Source organism: Oncorhynchus gorbuscha, linkage group LG14 (assembly GCF_021184085.1).
Source record: "Oncorhynchus gorbuscha isolate QuinsamMale2020 ecotype Even-year linkage group LG14, OgorEven_v1.0, whole genome shotgun sequence".
NCBI lineage: Eukaryota > Metazoa > Chordata > Actinopteri > Salmoniformes > Salmonidae > Oncorhynchus > Oncorhynchus gorbuscha.
Genome location: NC_060186.1, coordinates 14,734,787 through 14,756,521, shown reverse-complemented (window position 1 = coordinate 14,756,521; position 21,735 = coordinate 14,734,787). Strand labels below are relative to the sequence as shown.

Sequence of the window (21,735 nt, the reverse complement as noted above, 5' to 3'; positions counted from 1 at the left end):
GTCTTGGAGATGTACAGTCCTGGACAGGAGAATTCAAAATAACACAAATGTTTTGCCTTTATTCATATTTCAGTTCTCATGGCTTTCTAAGAGTAGCAGATTCATATTTGAACTATTCCCCATATGGTTCTGTTGGGCCGCAGTCAGATAGAACATTCTTGTTTTGGCCATGCAGAGTAACTACTGTTCTCATAAGGATGAAACTTATACATGTTGAGCCATAGAGAAAAAAAAAAACAAAATAAAACAGTATTACATCAAATGTTACAGACCTTCCAACATGGCAGCCGAAATTAAGTGATACATTGTTGTGTACATACAGCAATGTTTGGATTAGTAACATGGACTAGAGCATTGAAAAACTCCTTCAAGCGATTGCTTGCTGAAGTAAAAAACAATTTTGCTCTCTGTGGCAATGTCCATATTTACATTTACATTACATTTAAGTCATTTAGCAGACGCTCTTATCCAGAGCGACTTACAAATTGGTGCATTCACCTTATGACATCCAGTGGAACAGTCACTTTACAATAGTGCATCTAAATCTTAAAGGGGGGGGGGGGGGGGTGAGAGGGATTACTTATCCTATCCTAGGTATTCCTTAAAGAGGTGGGGTTTCAGGTGTCTCCAGAAGGTGGTGAGTGATTATTTAGGGTTCTGCACTCACATCACACTCCATACTTCTTTTGCAGGGCTCCTACTGAAGCGTCCTCAAGTCCAGCTTGACGAAGAAAGTTAAACAATTCTTGTAGAACTAAAAAAAAATTAAAAAGTTTGCCGTTATCAATGTCATAATAATTTTGCATTGGGGTTAAATAATGTATCACAAACTGGGCCAGGTCAACAACCAAATCGGTACCTTTCTTCTCAGGGTTGGACATGAACATGACAGCCATATCGAACCGCCTCACACCGGCCAGATTCCTGAGGATCTCCAGTATGACAGGTGGCTCTTCCTTCCTTCATTTGATAAGGACAATGTGACAGTCACATTTCCTGTAAGAGCCATAACATTCATAATGGCATGGTATTTGTACAGTACTTACTTGATGTAGAAGCTTTGTAACGTCCTTAGAATCTGATTGAGCATGTCTGGTTCAAGAGAGCTCTGGAAGATCTTTGCATAAGCCTGAGGCTGGATTTGCTAAAACAACAAACATCAGTCCTTGGTGGCATCTACATGTTTTTCTCAGCAGAAAAGACAAAATCTCATTGTATGGTGATTTGTTAGTGTACAAATAGAACCCCAAACAAGAGATGAGGTCTCTGCTGAAGAATAGATGATCACAACAAGACAGGCATCCAAGATCACATATAGCCTATTAGTAGGTCACATCATTAGCAACCATTTTGTATAGGCTATAACTAAAATGTTAAATAAAAAAAGGACATTAATAACCCATATTGTTTATTTATTTTCCCCTTTGAACTTGAACTATTTGCACATATGACATTTGAAAAGTCTATTCTTTTGGATGTGTAATAGTGTTTCTCATCATATTTTAATTCCACCCACCTTCAAATACTTGTAGATGACTTCAGGGCCATTTCCAATCTTCCTTAGGTCTGCCTCTAGCTGGAAGCTGTTGGTGGGGGCAGGAGGTACGAGCTCAGTTGATGGTGTAGCAGGCGGTTCTGTTGGTTCACTGACAGTTGCCTCCCTGTGCTGCTGTGTCTGTGCTCTCACAGCATACCCTACAGGCCCTCTGAAATAAGAAAACAGCCTCATCAGTGGTGTTATTGTCAAAAGTCTAACTATTGACAAATGTTCTATTCAAAACGAACTAAAAACATGCATTAACAGAATCCTCAAGCAGTTCGACAATGAAACAATATCTCTTACTTGACAGGGGAATGTGAGGGGAGGTTTGATGTTTCTTCAATCTTCGGGATCTTAGCACTGGGGGAGGTAGAGGGGGGTGAGGCCTGACCCTCTCTCACAGTGTCTGCAATGGAGGTGGTCTTCTGGTGCCTAACACGGGGGGCTGTGGTTGAAGTCAACACAGCCAAGGACTCCTCCTGGACCAGGATCTTTCCACAAACCTCTTCAATGTCCACTCTACTCAATGGCTTCTGGGATAAGGAAATCCAATAGGAACATTGTCGTGTGTCAATCTTTCAAGCCAAGTTTAGAAACAGCCTAACAGTGTCAAACTTTCCTGTTTTATCTGAGTGACTCACGGTTGACTGCAGGTCAGGTGGTTTGTTAATTGGCTGTACTGTTCTCCGCTGTGCATGCTCTTCTGTTGCCAGCAGACCACTGGTGTCCATGTCCTAAGAGCAGAGAGAGGCTATGTCAATGATTTGTCAACAAAGACAACAGGTGTAAGAACATTAACACAAAAACCATAGTGAGCATGGAACCACATACGTACAATTGCAATCTTCTTCATCTCACAAAATGCCTGCTTGTTTCCTGGTTCTAGCTTCAGGACCTCCTCAAAATCTTTAATAAAAATAATAAAACATGACATAATAAACAGTTCCATGACTACCGCTACCATTCACAAAGACTTCAACCTGCTCAAGGTAGTTACATAGAAACATGCCTAGCCTATACAAAATGGTTGCCTACTAATAAGATAGGCTGTGTCTACTGTACCTTCTTTAGCTTGTTTGAGCAGTCCCAGAGCAGCCCTGGCTGTCCCTCTGCGGGCAAAGGCCTTTGAATAGGTGCCATCCAGGGCTATTGCTTTACTACAGTCCTCCTCAGCCTCTTTATATCTAAGGAGAGAATTAAGCTTAATCAATGCACAGCTTTGACAGAATTTACACTTAATCAATACTCTCTTATCCTGCCTTCCCTGCTGCTTACCTCTGCAGCTTTAAGTAAGCCATGGCCCGGTTGGCAGGCAGGAGGACGTTGGTGCTGTCCGCTTCCATGCCCTTGGTGTAGTACTCTACTGCAGCCTCATACTTCCCCTCTTTGAAGTATGCATTCCCCTGAAAGAGTCAAGGTTTAGTGTCGTGGTAACGATTTAGAAAGCAATGCACTTAAAAACAGGCAAATAGCATGCTGTAGTACACCTGTGGTATGTCTTCAGCACTGCAGTGTCTCAGAGTCACTGGGTAACTGGTACCCAATATGTAGCGGGCCTACTCTAAAAGCAAAAGATAAGTGTAGCTGGTGGCTCTACCCTGTCTTTCTGCACCACCGCCTCCTGTCTCCTCTGCTGTTCCTCCATGAGCTGCTGTTGCTTGACGTCCACCACAGGTAGCATCACCACTGCAGCCTCTGGGCTTTCTGCCTTTCCACCCAGTTTAGCAATGACCTACCGATACAGGAGAGGTTAGAGTGGATCAGGGAGGGGGATACAGAGGTACAGTAATAGATCCAACACCAGATAATGTCTCACCTCTTTGCATTGCATTACTTCCTTCTGTGCCTCCAGGTTTCCAGGATCCAGCTTAAGAACCATTACATAATCTAGTTATGTAGAGGAAGGAAGCAGAAATAGTTTAAGTGACCTATTCTAAGATAATAGAGCATATAAAACTATAAAATCTCTGCTGGCATTCTACCCATTTGAAAACATGTTTTGTTGTGTTACTATTACTCCTCACCTTCTAGGGCAGATTCATAATGTTGCAGGGCGAATCGAGATGCTCCTCTTCGTGCAAATGCTTTGAAGTAGTTACTGTCCAAAGCGATGGACAAGTTGCAGTCAGACTCGGCAACAGCAAACCTGACAGACAGAAATATGAATTCTCACATTAATGTTGTCATTTAAAATGTTATATATATATATATATAGCTTATTTCCTTACTTTTTGAGTCTGAAGAAGCAGGCAGCTCGGTTTGTAGGCAGAACGGGGTTATAAGGGTCTGCGCCCATGCCTCTGGTGTAACACTCAATGGCATCCTCATACTTCCCTTCTTTGAACAGCTGATTGCCCTGAAAAATAATTGCCAAACTCAGTACAGCAAATATAAGATTTTGCAATCTATACATACAATAAAGTAGTAACATTTACTGACTACCGACTGACTATTATTGACTACTACCATCAATGACTGGTGATAGTTGCTAGAGGCCCCGATGGCAGTATACTGTATGGGTAATTGTCTAGGATTTCAGAGGCAACTTTCTAGTCCTACAGACATCTAAATCACAACATACTGCAAACAAATGCCCAGTTTGCAAGTCTGTTCCTTGAATTGACCTTCAATGGTGGTCATTGAGTCATCATAAAAATAAGTCATATTTTAAAATGACAACATTTACATGAGAAATCATATTTCTGTATGTGTCAGGTTTGCTGTGGCTGAGTCTGACTACAATACTACGAGTGTGAAGTCGTACTTTCTCCTTCTCAGCAAGCACCTTGTCTTGGTCAGTTGCAGGAACCCCAGAATCCTCAGACTCAGAGTCATTGGACTCAGCAGCACTGTCCTCTTTATCCATGGACTCCAATACCTTGTCCTACCAGAAGACAAAAAAAAACACCCCAAGAAATGTTTAGTGTAACAGCAAGCAGTACATTCTGTTTAGCATGGTGAACTGCTGCCATTCAGTTTAAAACCATATACTTAGTTTAAACTCACTATTGAAATCAAAGGAGAAACAGGCAAGATCCACCTAATCCATTACCACATCAAATTTGTCCCATAACTGATAGTCATGAGACTTTATCCTGCGTGCTTGTTTTGGTTCAGTCTTTGCATTGTTGTCTGATGCCTTCTTTTTCTCTCTCTTCTTTTTGTAGTCCTTGTTTCGCACTGGTGGGAGGCTTTTCTAAGGCAGGAATACATAGGTCAGGATCTTTCTAACATAGCACAATCTCAACAGCAAATATAAAACATACACATTTTGTGTTACATACTTGAGACTTGCTAAAGCTCCCAGTTCTTAGTTGCTCATCTTTCCTCTTTATGTCAGTTTCCCAGCTGTCAAGATCTTTCATGAAGTTATGCAGGTCCTCTGCATTTTGTCGCATTTGCAGTTGGAGTTCAATGGCTTTGTTTTCAGACATGCCTACCTGTCAAATACATTGAATATACTAGGTTGACAAAACAGGAGATAGGATCACTTTCATTTAATATGTTAGTAAGCGAGCTACATCAAGTCAACGGGGACAGAAACAATAAAACACTATCTTTATTGACCTTACTCAAACTGTGGAGCTAGTAACATCACGCTACTGTTGAGTAACTACTATAAGACCAAGGAGCTAGCTACAGTTGAGACATTAGATAGTCACGGCTGTCTCGCAAAAGCAGCCATTTATAGCTGGTAGCTAGTTGCCTAAGCGAACGCAACGCTTTTAACGAGTTTCGACCTGGATATAAGAGCTGATTACATTATAATATTTGAGTACCTGTTCCTTGCGTCCCAAATTGATTGTAATTTATCAGTTTAAGTTTAAACGAGGCTTACTAGCATTTAACGTTCGCTACAAACTATCACCATACTGTCGTTTTGTGTTTGTGTTCGGCGCCATGACAGCATGTCCTCTTCTTCGATGGGGTTTAACTGCGGTTGGCAACCAATACATTTTGCATTACTGCCACCTACTAGACTGGAATACTCCCCTATACTTTGCTTATTAAAAAATTTACAAACACTCACAAAAAGTAAAACTACGCTACTCCAGTATTTAAATCTATTTAGTTCTTCCTCGGGCCAACAACCTGAAAGGATTGGACACCACTTAACACACCCCGTAACGGGCCTGATGTCAAGTCTCGCACACCCAAATACCTCAGCAACTGCCACCACAACCTACATCTTCTGCGACTTTACGTTCCATCCCTGCAGTACAGTTGATAACCATTGCTATAAATTCTAAAGATCTAAATCGTACTGAAAAATGTGTAACTTGTTGGCTTATCCTACTACTATCTATTACTATCTACTACTCACACCACTTCTCTCAGGATCTGTCCCCCTTGACCCATCTTCCTCTACTTTCTTTACTGCCTCAGCATATGACAACTTTTCCACAGGACACTTCTGAGCCACAGCCCCATGGGCACCCCTACAATTAACACATACCACTACTTTCCCCAATGTTACACATTCCTTTGACTCATCTGTAACATAATGCATTTGGCACAAAAGCCAGTACAGGATAACGTATATACCCCAACATCACTGTCGGGCAGACTCAAAACCAGACCTCAAAAGAACCGACAATGACGCTTCTATTTTTTTTTAAAATATATATATATTTTATTTAGCATTTTCCAATTACGAACATTCAAAACAAAAGTGAAAAGATATTAGACAACGATAGGACAAAGTGACAGTAACAGACGAACGTAACAAAAATAAATTATAATTATAGTTATATAAACAAACATACAATAATAAAAAATAATTAAAAAATATAAAAAATATATAAAAAATATTTAAAAAATAACGAGACATTGGATCACCTGCCGTAGGCTACATAATATACATTACGTGTGAAACATTATGTGAGGATTATATATAGATTCAATCAATGAGATGTGGGGGGAGATTCTCCATATAGTCAATAAAAGGTTGCCAAATTCTGTAAAATGTCTTTAACTTATTCCTCAAGCAGTAAGTGATTTTCTCCAAAGGGATACAACTATTAACTTCCGAAAGCCACATTGCAACTGGCAGGGAGGAATCCAATTTCCATTTCAAGGCAATACATTTCTTGGCAATCACTAGCAATATTTCTGTTAGCTTTATAGTATGGCTTTGCCTAAGATTGGTGTTAGTAAAGTTACCCAGTAGTAGACAGACCTCCGGGTCTAAAGGGAATGCAACCCCGTGAATTGAGGATCGCATACCCTCTGCCAGAAACCGTGTAGTTTTGAACACTGCCAAGTGGAATGGAGGAATGTTCCTTCATCTGAGCCACATCAAAACATAGGGAGGAGATATCTGGGTTGAACCTGTGCAGTCTAGATGGGGTGATATAGAGCTGATGGAGGAAATTAAACTGGATCAGTCTGTATCTGGAGTTCAATGTGGATGTAACCCCATCCCTGCATAGGTCACTCCATAGATCCTCATCAAGATCAATACCCAGATCTCTCTCCCATCTAAGTCGGGGTTTATCTAGCCCAGGCAGTGTTAGTCCTGACATAAGAGCATTGTAAACACGGGAAATGGTCTTGAACAGTGGTTGGTCTGCGTGGCAGAGTTGTTCAATAGGTGACATCTTAGGTAGGTTCCATTGTCCCTTGAGAGTCACTCACGACACACTGTCTGTCGCACCAAACGACGAGCATCACAAACATTGGGAATCTTCCCCTTCAGCTGGTCAACCTTTTACTGCTACTCCAGTAATCCCTCCTTTCAATGGCACCATTTATTGAGAGCAAAACAACTTACATTTCTTGGCCCCATTCCCTTTAACGCGGAGCGCCTTCTCCCTCTGACCAGCAGAAACAAACAAAGACCACGTCTGGTTACCTTCAAAGATTCCACAGCACCCAGCTGTTTTCACCCACCCTGAAACAACAAATGGATCAGCAAAAAGGCATGGGTCCCCTTTTTCCAAAAACTCCACTCCTACTGTCAGACATCTTTATCCTGGTGTCCACATTTCTCGGGCTGGTTGAATTGGAGGGGGGCGATGCCAGATCAATAGCAAAGGCGGTAGTTGAGTTTCTTGAGAAGTGTAACCTTAAAAAAGATAATCTTCAGGGTATTGGCACTGATAATGCGTCCGTGATGACTGGGGTACACAACGGGGTGCACAAGATTTTAAAGGAAAAATGTGCATTGCCCAATTTGGTACTCATCTGCAGTGTGTGTCAGTCTTCACAATTGGCTGTCTGTGCAAGCATCCAAAGAAACCATCCCTTGGAGTGTTGAGTACTTAATCAGGGAAACCTGCCACTGGTTTTCGATTTCCACAAAACGGCGCGAGGCGTTAATTGTGGCCAGAAACCCCTGCAGATCACCAAAGTGTGTGCCACACGTTGGCTATCGATTGAGCCTGCGGTAACTCATATATTGAGCTAGTGGGAAGAACTGAAACTCCACTTTGAGTTGACCAATGCCAGTGAGCGTTGCTACATGACTGATGTGCTCCACGCCATGTACATGGACAAGACCAACTATGTCTACCTGATATTGTTGAAATCAATCATGTCCGACGTACACGTTGCAGTGACGTCATTTGAGGGTGAGCAAACAGATTCTGTCAAGCTTTTGGACAATCTGGTATACCTTTTAACATCAATTTGCAACAAAGTAGTTAACCCTATGGCAAAAATGGATGTCCTGAAGGATGCCATTGATGGACATCTCAGTCCATCACCATACCTTGGGTACCTTTTAGAGAGCACGGTGTACCAACTCAGTCTTGCGCCAGAGGACAAAAAGGTCATTTGGAGACAGTGCATCAACTACATTGTTGCTTTAAGCAAGGAGATACAAGCAAGGCTCCCAGACAACCTAGAAGTCTTGAGAAACATGGCCTTGTTCAGTGTTAAGGAAACGCTAAAGCGCAATAAAGGCACCACTGAAATTATTAAAGTAGCTGAGCTACGGGGATACCAGCCCCAAACAATTGATCAAATTGTTTCCAATGGAGAAACATCCTTCTGTTTCGGTGGGACTCAACTGAAAATACAGTCAAGTTTTGGAGTGAAGTCAATAACTACACAGACTCTTCCGGGTCAAATCCATTTGAAGAACTGTGCAAAGCTGCACTCACTGTCCTCTCCTTACCACACTCAAATGCGGAGGTTAAACGGCTATTCATCCAAATGAGTGTGGTCAAGTCAAAGTTAAGAAATAGAATGTCACTTCACACTCTCAACTCCATACTCCTGGTGCGGTATGGACTGAAGCTGGCTGGTGATACCTGTTACCAGCATAAACTACCAAGTGAAGTTCTGCAGCAGTTTGGCACCCCAGCAGCATACAGCTTTAAGGCCACTCCATCCTCTACTGCTGGTTCCAGCTCCATGACAATGCAGGTGGACAGTGAAGATGAAGAGGATTGCCAATCTATGATTCATCATATTTACAGTACGTACGCAAGGAGTGGACTTTCTGGAACTGACGGAGACACACAACTGATGGTGGTAGTGTGTACTGCAGTGTGTGTGAGAACAGTGGCAATATCTGGAGACCATTGAGCAGCTAGCCAGCCAAGCAGCACAACAACTTGGAGAGAGCTGGAGAGAGTTGCCTAGTACATACCTCATCATTTGAGTTAAGTTGCTTCTTCAATGAGATAACATATATACCTTGGTATTAGCCTGTACCTATAAATGTTGATCAGTTAGGTAACATGTTAACTAACTACCAATACACTGCTTAAAACTTTAATTGTTCAGAATGTGTAGGTTTACTAGTTAAAAATAAAATAAATACAATTTAATTGTTCAATAATGTGCAATTGTTCAATAATTCAATGTGTTGTGTTTAAAAATAAAACTGTGATCATATAAAATGTGTTGTGTTTATATTACTTTTACAAATAAAAATATATGATAACAAATAAACAAATCTAAATTAACAAATGTCAAATCATGTTTTTCGTCGAGATGGCCAGTCAATTTGAGTAACGTTATTGTGTATTCTGTGTAACGACGCAGTTTTACGTTATTACGTCGTGGCGTTATCACGCAATGACATCCCAACATCATTTAGCAACTTTTAGCAACAAATCGACCTGCCTCTAGCAACTTTCCCTGAAAGTTAGTTGGCAACACTGTACCGAACGTGCACGCAGTTAATGTCACTTGCCAATGCATGGAGTTGTGTTACAATAAACCTAGTTTGTAATTATATTAGAAAAAGCACATTTATTTTCTATATCTAGCTAGCAACAATGTTGTTGCAGACATTAATTGAATCTTTCACCTCTCGTTTACAAGGTAAAATTAGTTTCATACTAGATATTCTGTTTTCTCTTGTCAATAGCTATTGATCCAAGCATGCCTTGACTATGAAAATGGTATATTCTGAATCAGCATGGATGGATCGAAAATAATGTGTGGATTTTTCTCCATACATCTCTTTCTCTCATATATATATATGTATATATAATATTATTTAAAAAATAAGGTATATTATTATCATAGTCATGGCACACCGTGTAAGAGCTATTGATGATTAAAAAACGAATATCTAATATCAAACTACTTTTTATCTCGGTCTGGTTTACCACGTGATTTGAGAAACAGAACGACCTCTCGCTGCTAAGCTCTAAGTAGCTATTTTAGAAACTATTTTCATGCAATGGATCAAACTGAACAGCAAGAAGAGGACTACGGATATAACCTATTCCCGGAGAGGAATTCGGGAAAGTTCCAAAAGGGATCGATAGCAGAAAGCTTGTTCACTTTCAATCACAAATGTCAGGTCATGCTACAATTCGCAATGGAAACAAGTAAGCTAACAGGCTAGCAAGCTGATATGTCTGTCATCCTCAAATATATCGCATGGCAATAGTTAGCTAGATGACCGTGTAACCATTAATGCCATGTTTACATTTGTCATATACGTCATAGCCATATTTCTAGCAAGCTTAGCTAGCCAACTAGCTAGCAATCGTTGAACAGTAAAGAGACTGTCATGAGTAAAGCCAGTTAGCTATACGCTTGTTGTTGAATGACCTGATTGCTGTCATGGTGCATAACCGATTAGGCCTAATCTCATTCTATCTCCCTTTCAGGTCCATATGCAAAGCTTCTCCTTGGAGCCATGAAAAGCTCAGGATGGTAAGTGTCAGCCAGCACTATCATCATCAATCACAACTCAACACAACTGTCATCTGCCATAATTCTTCTTCTTCCTCCTATTAGTTACCGGCAGACAAGACACTGTAATGCATATTGCTGCCTTTCTCAGGCTGGAGAGTGAAAAACACACTTCATTATATAAATAGCCTAGGTGCAAGCAGATGGAATAAAGAAACCACAACAGCTTCCTTTCTATTTTGCTCCGCCTGTCATTTGAGCCCAAAATAGTTACAAGCGAAAATGTGGTTACACCCAATTTAGTCAGCTCACAGAACAATATCCTCCTATCCTCAGCATACTGTCTGCTATAACAGAACATGCGTCACAGTAGTACAGTCTCTACCTCCCCACATTCCTCAGACTTGCCATCTGGGTGTTTCTCCACCAACAATAACTCACTTCCCAATCCACAATGCCCCAACCTCAGCCTCATCAAGAGAACCCCATCCCTCCTTTCCCTCCCCAGATACCTACTACCCTTCCTCTTAGAATTCTGGACAGACAAAAACTTCCTACCCCGCTCCTCTCTCTCACTCACGTTTCCACTCCTGGTCAATACCTTCGCTATGATGCTCCTACATTCCATCCCCCCCAATGGGACCACCATATCGGCTGCCACCATATCGGCTGCCTAATTTCCTCCTACCCCAACATGAGTTGGGACCCACAGAAAACCTACCTTGCAGCCTTTCTTGTTACATCAAGAATGTTCATGTCAACATCAGGCTCTGGCAACAGCCTCCGAGGAACACACAGCCAGCAGACAGGGAACCCCACTTCCAGACCTACCATTTCTGACTCCACCCCCCATTAGTGCACTTGGGTCAGATAGCTTGGCCTACCTCTTCTCACTCCAGTTCCCTCTCCCCATTCCCATGCCTCTCCTAACAGACTTTCCTAACTCTCCTAACTGCACTTTCATCCCATAGCGCAATGCCAGCTTAGCTAGTTGTAGCCTCAACGGAACTTCCTCCATTTCAGTCAACAACGCAGGGATAGGGGTAGTTTGAAATGCCCCACAGCACAACCGCAGTGCAATTGCCTGTACCACATCCAACATCTGTAGTGTTGTAGCCAAACCTCCGTGAATTTGAATGCCTTGACCCGGTCCAGCAGTCAACCACACATTTCAAGCCCTTGCACAACCTTCTTTCTTTTAAATCCCCAAATTACAAACTTGCTCTTTGCTGCTTAAATTCTAAATCCCCACTTATCTGCCCAATCCACCACCTTTTCCATTGCCTCTTGCACCTTCTGGACCACAAACAGGATATTCCTTCCTCTTTTCCAGAGCGCCCCATAATCGGAAAACAGGGAAAGGCCCAAACCAGGCCCAACATCCTGGAACATGGCATTCACCATTTATGTTAAATAAAACTGGACTAATTACACTTACCTGCGGTGTCCCATTCTCTATCCCCACTAACTCAGAATAAGCTCCACCAACTTCGACCTGTGTGGTCCGGTTCTTGAAGAAATCCTGTATCCAATTAAACAGCAACCACTCACCCCAGCAGAATATAGCTCCAGCACCAGTCCCCCTTTACAGAGCATGTCGTATGCCATTTCAATGTCCAGAAACAACACCACCACTCCCTCCTTGTTGGCCAGCGCCTTCTTTATTTCACAGTCCAGTACTAGCACTGAGTCCATAGTACACCTTCCTAACCTAAAACCACTCTGGTATGAGGAAAACATACATTTACTCTCAAACATATGTACTAATCTGTCTGTGACCATTCTTTCCATTACTTAACACAGTACAGAGGTCAATGCTATGGGTCTGTATGAACCCGGGTGTGATGCTTCTTTTCACGGTTTTACAGTTGGTACCACTAAGGCATGTTTCCACAGTGCTGGTAATGCCCCTTCTCCTACTGTATTCATTAACGCCAGTACCTCCTCCAGTAACAAATCATCCAGGTGTTTAAGTTGCTCATAGTATAGCCCATCCAATCCCAGGGCTGTGTTTCCTCCTTGTATCACCCGGCGCAGCTCATTCATTGCAAAAAACACGTTACTCTGGTCTAGCTGCCATGACACTGATTTATTGTACACTGAACAAAAATATAAACGTAACATGTAACAATTTCAGATTTTGCTGAGTTACAGGAAATCAGTCAATTTAAATGAATTCATTAAGGCCTAATCTTCAAATTTCACATGACTGGGAATACATATATGCGTGCATCTGTTGGTCACAGATACCTTTTAAAAAAAGGTAGGGGCATGGTTAAGGAAACCAGTCAGTATCTGGTGTGACCACCATTTGCCTCGTGAGGTGTGACACATGTCCTTTGCATAGAGGTGATCAGGCTGTAGATTGTGGAATGTTGTCCCACTCCTCTTCAATGGCTGTGCGAAGTTGCTGGATATAGAAGAGAACTGGAGCACGCTTTTGTACACGTCAATCCAGAGCATTCCAAACATGCTCAATGGGCTTCATGTCTGGTGAGTATGCAGGCCGTGGAAGAACTAGGACATTTTCAGATTCCAGGAATTGTTTACAGATCCTTGGGACATGGGGCCATTATCATGCTGAAACATGAGGTGATGGCAGCGGATTAATTGCTTGACAATGGGCCTCAGAATCTCGTCATGGTATCTCTGTGCATTCAAATTGCCATCGATAAAATGCAATTGTGTTCATTGTCCATAGTTTATGCCTGCCCATACCATGACACCATGGGGCACTCTGTTCACAACGTTGACATCAGCAAACCACTCTCAAACCACACGGCACTACACACGCTGTCTGCCATCTGCCCGGGAACAGTTGAAACTGGGATTCGTCTGTGAAGAGCACACTTCTCCAGCGTGCCAGTGACCATCGAGGTGAGCATTTTCCCATTGAAGTCAGTTATGACACTGAACTTCAAAACCCTGGTGAGGATGACGAGCATGCAGATGAGCTTCCCTGAGATGGTTTTTGACATTTGTGCAGAAATTCTTCGATTGTGCAAAACCCATGTTTCGTCAGCTGTCCACGTGGCTGGTCTCTGACGATCCCGCAGGTGAAGAAGCCGGATGTGGAGGGCCTGGGCTGATGTGTTTACACATGGTCTATGATTGTAAGGCCAGTTGGACGTACTGCCAAATTCTCTAAAATGACATTCGAGGCAACTTATGGTAGAGAAATTAAAATTGTATTCTCTGGCAACAGCTCTGGTTGACATTCCTGCAGTCAACATGGCATTTGCATGCTCCCTCAAAACTTGAGATGTGTGGCATTGTATTTTGTGACAAAACCGCACATTTTAGTGGCCTTTTATTGTCCCCAACACAAGGTGCACCTGTGTAATGATCATGCTGTTTAATCAGCTTCTTGATATTCCACACCTGTAAGGTGGATGGATTTTCACTAGTGCTCACTAACAGGGATGTAAACAAATGTGTGCACACATTTTGAGAGAAATAAGCATCTGTGCTTATGGAAAATATCCAGGATCTTTTTTTCAGCTCATGAAACAGGGTACAAACATATTACATGTTGCGTTTATATTTTTGTTCATTATAATTGTAAGACAGACATTGCAATTAGAATAAGACATATTGTAAGGCTTTAGTCACATGAACAGAAGGCAAGCTCTAACCACACGGTAGCCTAGTGGTTAGAGCGTTGGACTAGTAACCGGAAGGTTGCAAGTTCAAACCCCTGTCGGTTTGCCCCTGAACAGACAGTTAACCCACTGTTCCTAGGCCGTCATTGAAAATAAGAATTTGTTCTTAACTGACTTGCCTAGTTAAAAAGGTAAAATTATAATGTCATTACAGTTTTGCTACATTATCTATTATATTATACACTGAGTGTACAAAACATTAAGAACACCTTCCAAATATTGAGTTGCACCCCCTTTTGCCCTCAGTACAGCCTCAATTAGTTGGGGCATGGACTCTACAAGGTGTCAAGTGTTCCACAGGGATGCTTGCCCATGTTGACTTCCAATGCTTCCCAAAGTCGTCAAGTTGGCTGGATGTCCTTTGGGTGGTGGACCATTGTTAATACACATGGAAACTGTTGAGCTTGAAAAACCCAGCAGCGTTGCAGTTCTTGACCCAATCAAACCGATGTGCCTGGCACTTACTATCAAAGGCACTTAATTATTTTGTTTTGCACATTCACCCTCTGAAGGGCAAACATACACAATCCACGTCTCCTCCCATTCATCTACACCAGTGGTATTCAAACTTTTTCAGCGGGACCCCATTTATTTTGCCTGAATTTCTGTGGACCCTATTTTCCCCCTAGAAAATTCAGATTCTTTTCACATTAACAAATAACCTTAAATTCATTGCATTTTTATCTCTTATCAAAATGAAAATAAAACAATAAATAAATTTACTCTGTAAAATGTTTGTGCATTGTCCCATACAATAATCTGTACTCTTAATGTATTATGTGAATTATTTATTTTTAATTGGCAACGCCAGTGCAGTTCCCTAGTGGGGTCGCGACCCCGACTTTGAATCCCACTGATCTACACTGACGTGAATTTAACAAGTGACATCAATAAGGGATCATAGCTTTCACCTGGTCAGTTTGTCATGGAAAGAGCAGGTGTCCTAATGTTTTTTTTTCTTCTATTGTGTTATTTACTGTACGCTTGTTTATTCCATGTGTAACTCTGTGTTGTTGTTTGTGTCACACTGCATTGTTTTATCTTGGCCAGGTCACAGTTGTAAATGAGAACTTGTTCTCACCTAGCTTACCTGGTTAAATAAAGGTGAAAGGGGGAAAAAATGTTTTGTACAGTCACTGTAGGTAACACAGGGGTGTCAAACTAATTATACCGGGGACCGGGTGTCAAACTAATTATACCGGGGACCGAGTGTCTTTTTTTAGTGTTTAAAAAAAAATTAAGACATAGACAACCAGGTGAGGAGAGTTCCTTACTAATGACTGACCTTAATTCATCAGTAATGTAGAGGGGTGGAGCCAAAACACGCAGACACTCTGCCCTCTGTGGAATGAGTTTGACACGTGATGTAATAGATATATCATGATGTGTTTTTTCTTTTCTTCCATGCTAATGTACATTTGACATCATTATGCCACCCCTTTGTCAAGTATTATTTTGTCTCTTCAGTGCAGTGTACAAAGATAGACATTTCTCCTGTGAAGACTGTGATGGGACTGTCAGTGGCGGTTTTGATGCAACATCATCACAAGTAAGACAGCTAGAACCGTTACCTTTGTGTAAAGGTTCACATGCTACACTGTGTACTTTGTATCATATCTGTAAGATACCAATTGTTTTCCCCCTTCCCATTTCTAGATTGTTTTGTGTCAGAATAATATTCACCAGCAGTCCCACATGAACAGAGTGGTTGCACATGAGCTCATCCATGCCTTTGACCACTGCCGGGCGCATGTGGATTGGTTTAACAACTTCAAGCACTTGGCCTGCTCAGAGGTGAGACCAAGAGATAAACGTGCATGTTATGGGGAAATGAATTGTGTTTGTGCTCAGTTTTAATTGTGTTTTTAAAGGAAGTCATGTTAATTGTTCGGCTCTTCTTTTTTTTTTTTTTTTTTTCAGATTCGAGCAGCCAATCTCAGTGGGGATTGCTCTTTCCATAATGAAGTATCCAGGTTCAACTTTGGCCTCAAGAAGCACCATCAGGTAATATCTGGAGATCATGTGAATTCACTGCAAACAAAATGATTCTTACTTGTATGTATTTCAGTCAAAACTGCTATCCTTCATGGTATAGCATAACATGATTTTTTCCCCCATCCCGTGGAATGTTATGTTTGAATTGACAACCTGTTTAGTTGAAACTGTAGTACAATGTAATAACAAGTATAGCACTGCCTTTGTCAGTGCTTAGAGGTTAACAAGAAGTGCTAATGATGGCCAATATTCACATGAAGATCTTCCTACCTAACCCATTCACTACTACCTATCAGGAATGTGTTCGGGGACGTGCCTTGCGCTCCATCCTTGCTGTTAGGAAGGTGAGCCGAGAGGAGGCAGAGAAAGTGGTGGACCAGGTATTCGACACCTGCTTCAATGACCACGCCCCTTTCGGCCGCATCCCACATGACAAGAAGGACGCCAAATTTGCCTACAGAGATTTTGAGAACCGAGATCGGTATTCCGCAAACCTTTAATGTGTTATTATGTGTACAAATGAATTGTAATTTAATTTCCATGGGTGCTATTGTGAGGATCCTTGCAGAAAGCTGGGCAACCTACCACTGCCCTTAGCAGAATGACTGTGTCAAAAATTGTATGAAATTACCTCCTGAAGGGAAATATTCAGAGTTCTTTCTCTCTGTCATTTAAATAAATCAAAGGATATAATAAATTATATGTTTTTATGGCATGTGACTTTTGTGTACTCTAATGCTAAAGCTAAAGAATGTGATGGAGTGGTTTCCTTTTGGATATTGATACATTTGGCAAATATTTTTTGGTTGTACTTTTACAGCTGTTCCAAAGTTGGTGTTTGTGAAGGGTATATGATGCCTGTAAAACTTATTTCAAGACTGAAAGTTGGGGACATATTTCCAAGGGGGACTGTCCACCCCTCTACTCTGCCATGTGGACATACAATGACTGAGAACTGGGAGTTCACTGTTAATAGATTTTATTGTACTGTACTGAATAAGTCAACTTGTTGAAATAAATATTTGATTATTATGAATATGATATTGAGCCTTGATTATTATCGCATTAGCATTTATGAATTGACAAAAGTTTTAAAAACAAATTCTACAAAGTGCTCAGTTAATACACAAGTTACATTAAACAAACACCGCATTCCCTGAAGACAGTATGAAATCTAAATAAGCATGTTTCATGTTATCAAGAAGCATGCATTAATTAATGTCAGCATCCTTCCTTTATCCATCAGGTGAGCAAATCATTTATCCATCAGATGAGCAAATCATTTATCCATCAGGTGAGCAAATCATTTATCCATCAGATGAGCAAATCATTTATCCATCAGGTGAGCAAATCATTTATCCATCAGATGAGCAAATCATTTATCCATCAGATGAGCAAATCATTTATCCATCAGGTGAGCAAATCATTTATCCATCAGGTGAGCAAATCATTTATCCATCAGATGAGCAAATCATTTATCCATCAGATGAGCAAATCATTTATCCATCAGGTGAGCAAATCATTTATCCATCAGATGAGCAAATCATTTATCCATCAGGTGAGCAAATCATTTATCCATCAGATGAGCAAATCATTTATCCATCAGGTGAGCAAATCATTTATCCATCAGATGAGCAAATCATTTATCCATCAGATGAGCAAATCATTTATCCATCAGGTGAGCAAATCATTTATCCATCAGGTGAGCAAATCATTTATCCATCAGATGAGCAAATCATTTATCCATCAGATGAGCAAATCATTTATCCATCAGATGAGCAAATCATTTATCCATCAGGTGAGCAAATCATTTATCCATCAGGTGAGCAAATCATTTATCCATCAGGTGAGCAAATCATTTATCCATCAGATGAGCAAATCATTTATCCATCAGATGAGCAAATCATTTATCCATCAGGTGAGCAAATCATTTATCCATCAGATGAGCAAATCATTTATCCATCAGATGAGCAAATCATTTATCCATCAGATGAGCAAATCATTTCTTGAACAAGTTGTACAAGTGATGTTACTTCTCAAGACCATATACAGCGCCTTCTGAAAGTATACACACCCTTTGACTTTTTCTACATTTTGTTGTGTTACAAAGTGGGATTAAAATATTTAAAAAAACATCATTACATATGTATTTATTAACCCCCTGAGTCAATACATGTTAGAATCACCTTTAGCAGCGATGAAAGCTGTGAGTCTTTCTGGGTGAAGACGCTGCATGTTCAATCTGACATCTGCATTGGCCGTGCGGGATTTATGGTGATATGGCTTCCGCAGAAATCATGGCATTCATACTTCTTGGGCTTCGCGGAGCAGCTCAGAGCTGTTGTAAAGGAAATGAGTTTGTGTTTATACAGGACCTCCTGCTCTCACCTACCGTCAACCAGTCATGTCTATACGGAGCCCTCCATATTGTTAAAACATTTGAGAGACGCACGCCGATGCGGTAGAGCTCAATTTAGCCTCCGCGAGGCTCCGCAATTGAGTCACACAAGCCATACTGCGCCTACGACCACATCTTGGATCAAGCATAAATTGTCTCCAAATCTCGAATAAGAGTTTTGCATACCTAGATAACACAATGTTTGCACATCATTCTTTTTAAACATTCTTCAAGCTCTGTCAAGTTGGTTGTTTATCATTGCTACACAGCCATTTTTAAGTCTTGCCATAGATTTTCAAGCCAATTTATTAACTCAACACTTTATAGTAGGCCACTTAGGAACATTCAATGTCGTCTTGGCAAGCAACTCCAGTGTCTGTTGGAAAGCTGACGGTACCAGATTTTCCTCTTGGGTTTTGCCTCTTCTTAGCTTTATTCAGTTTTCTTCATTTATTTATTTTTACTCTCAAATCCTTGCAGATGACAAGTATGCCCATAACACGATGCAGCCACCACCATGTTTGAAAATATGAAGAGTGGTACTCAGTGATGTGTTGTGTTGGGTTTGTCCCAAACATAACACTTTGTATTCAGGACATACATTTTTATGAAATTCACTGCGGAGGATGATCCTCCCCTTCCTCCTCTGAGGAGCCTCCACTGATTCTCACCTATATTTTAAGGTACACTGTTGTCCTCCGAATGTCAGTGCAGCTGAGGCCTCTCTTTCTCAGTGTGTGGTGGGAAAAGTAAAACAAAAAACGTCCCCAGACAGATGATGGCAAACACTACCTCTACATCTTATAAACTTCCTCTGTAAAATGTAACTGGGGACATTTTTATAGGACATTAGCATTTTGAGAATCCGTTATCCTTCTTTGGATTAATGAGGAACGGTTACGCAGGAATTAGCCTCATAATCTTCCCACACCACATACTGCATATGGTGACTCTCAGGCTATCGCAAAGAGTCCAGACATCTACTACAACATTTGAATTGTAATTAGAAATAGTGTGGTGAAAGTTACACTGTACTTGTCTTTAATGTATACTCCACCAGCAGGCACTACAGAGGGCATATATTTTACATGGGATCAAACAACAAGAAGAGTTGGTTGAATAAGACAGAGAAAAGAAGATTAGGTTCATTTGTGTCGTTTGCAAAAAATGACACCCTCATAGGCAAGCAGGGGATTAGTGTTAACTGCATAATAACTAGTAAACAACAGCAGTTAGAGGAGATTAACCAAAAGACTATGGGAATACCACACAATAAAATATACTGGCATTTAAATAAAACAATACAATTACTTGTAGAATTATGAACTTAACTATGTTAATTGCCATATTGAACAACACTGTGCTTTGTGACATGATCCTTTTTTTCCATACATACACCTGAGTATGTGGATTTCTGACTTTTATACTTGTTTGAATGGCTGGTGTAATTTGTAATCCAATTCAATAGGTCCTTCCTTTATGGTATTTTCCCCAAATCTGCCTCCTGTAAAACAACTTTAGCAACATGATTTTGGAATTGGAACTGACTGACTTGGTTCACATAGGACCAAGCAGTTGACTCCTGTACATAATGGGTGATTTCATACATCTCAGTTGAAGTGCAGAACCAATGTCGAATATATAAATGCCACGCACATCTGCATGCTCAATTTTGATCCTTGCATTCAAGACCTATGACACATCAGCAGTCATCTTATCTGTAGTACCATCATTGTCCTTAGGATGGCAGTCTTGATGTATCAAACTTCAGGCTACAGTGGTCGATTCGACTCCATAAAGAAGACAGAAGAAAGTGCAATCACAGTTTTAGTGATACAGATGATTTAATCCATTTCAATGAGCCCTGGTTCAGGTGAATGACAGGCCTTTGTAGGGTAAAATACAGCATGGTGATTAAGTTACCACTGAGAGAATGACTCATCTCATTACTCCATCCATTTAAACAGGCAGCTCCCACTGAGTTCTAATTAGAATGTTCCAGCATCATTTAAGCCCCCTGCCAACTCTAATCTACTCTAGGACAACACATTAACCCAGACCTCACTGATGAACTAATGTGTTAAATTTGAATAATTCCAGATTTAGTTGTGAGGAGTAACACTAAAAACATGAACTTGTGTTTGGTATAATGTTTAAACTTGAAAAACAGAAGGAATCCGGTTTGTGCCAAATTCCACGAATAGGTTCCCAGCATTTTGAAAGCATGGCTCGTTAGTAATGTTGCCACTGGATTGTTCTTGACATTTTTGGCAGGGACAGCCAACGGTACAGTTTTGAAGAGGCAGGTGTGAAACCAAGCCTATTACGCCAGGACTGGAGCAGGTACTCGTTCTTTTTGGATGGCTCTTCCTGTCCAGAGAGTGAGCTAAGTAGCATGCTGAAGTGTAATACATTGAAGTGTAAACATGAAACATGGGTAAAAACCAGCTGGAGAGAGACTAGTCTAGTAGAATTGACCGTATATGGATGGATCTTGCCAATGTTATCTGTCTTTCAAAACACCCTGGCATGTGTCCACCATTATGTTAAAGGTGTATTTTAGCCAATTATTGCCTGTTTCTCCATATCTGTTGTGTATGGTGATTACCATAACAATTCAAATGGCAGTACATTGTCACACTTTTTTTGGATGTTTAAATGAGGTTTCATTTAAGTCCAAATGAAAACTTCTGAGGAGTGATATAAAAGGTTAGGTCATTTGTTTTGCTAAGATGGTCATGCACTGCCCTATCTCCCTCACTCTTTTGTAATGCCATAACAAAAGAAGAATATTGAGTCCATCAGTGCCTGTTCTTTAGCCTGAAGTGGACAATGACTTTCAGCTTATCGAGGACATGGTTGCTTCTCTAAAGATGGATTCCTGAATCACTTAATGTCCTTGCAAACCACTCAATACATCAAAATAATAATAATCATGATGCACTAAAACTGAATAAATATCAGCTGGTTTAGCACCGCCTTTAGGGATGTTAAATGATCACTTATGTTATGAATGATAAAAATGAAATATGTGATTT

At 40.8% G+C, this 21,735-nt stretch overlaps 2 protein-coding genes across 7 annotated transcripts; one reads left to right on the top strand and one right to left on the bottom strand.

The window, feature by feature from the left end:
• Positions 1-563: 563 nt before the first annotated feature.
• Positions 564-6,088, bottom strand: LOC123994510 (RNA polymerase II-associated protein 3-like). 6 transcript variants are annotated; one of them, XM_046297185.1, is made up of 17 exons: positions 5,865-6,088; positions 4,825-4,980; positions 4,593-4,736; positions 4,305-4,424; positions 3,769-3,896; positions 3,565-3,686; positions 3,357-3,427; positions 3,138-3,272; positions 2,816-2,943; positions 2,603-2,724; positions 2,376-2,446; positions 2,182-2,274; positions 1,844-2,073; positions 1,517-1,706; positions 1,047-1,144; positions 860-960; positions 564-754 (listed from the first exon to the last, which is right to left on the bottom strand). In XM_046297185.1, exons 1-17 carry the CDS (start codon positions 6,048-6,050, stop codon positions 669-671), a joined length of 2,181 nt encoding a protein of 726 aa, XP_046153141.1. In that variant the 5' UTR covers positions 6,051-6,088; the 3' UTR covers positions 564-668. The 6 variants fall into 6 exon arrangements, with proteins under 6 accessions (XP_046153141.1, XP_046153139.1, XP_046153140.1 ...); XM_046297183.1 differs by having other exon boundaries at positions 564-960; XM_046297184.1 differs by having other exon boundaries at positions 564-960; positions 4,326-4,424.
• Positions 6,089-9,900: 3,812 nt separating this feature from the next.
• LOC123994509 (mitochondrial inner membrane protease ATP23 homolog) lies at positions 9,901-17,340 on the top strand. The gene is made up of 6 exons (XM_046297182.1): positions 9,901-10,332; positions 10,618-10,663; positions 15,772-15,853; positions 15,961-16,098; positions 16,225-16,308; positions 16,596-17,340. The coding sequence occupies exons 1-6, from the start codon at positions 10,182-10,184 to the stop codon at positions 16,797-16,799; spliced, it is 705 nt and encodes a 234-aa protein (XP_046153138.1). The 5' UTR covers positions 9,901-10,181; the 3' UTR covers positions 16,800-17,340.
• The last annotated feature ends 4,395 nt before the right edge of the window (positions 17,341-21,735 follow it).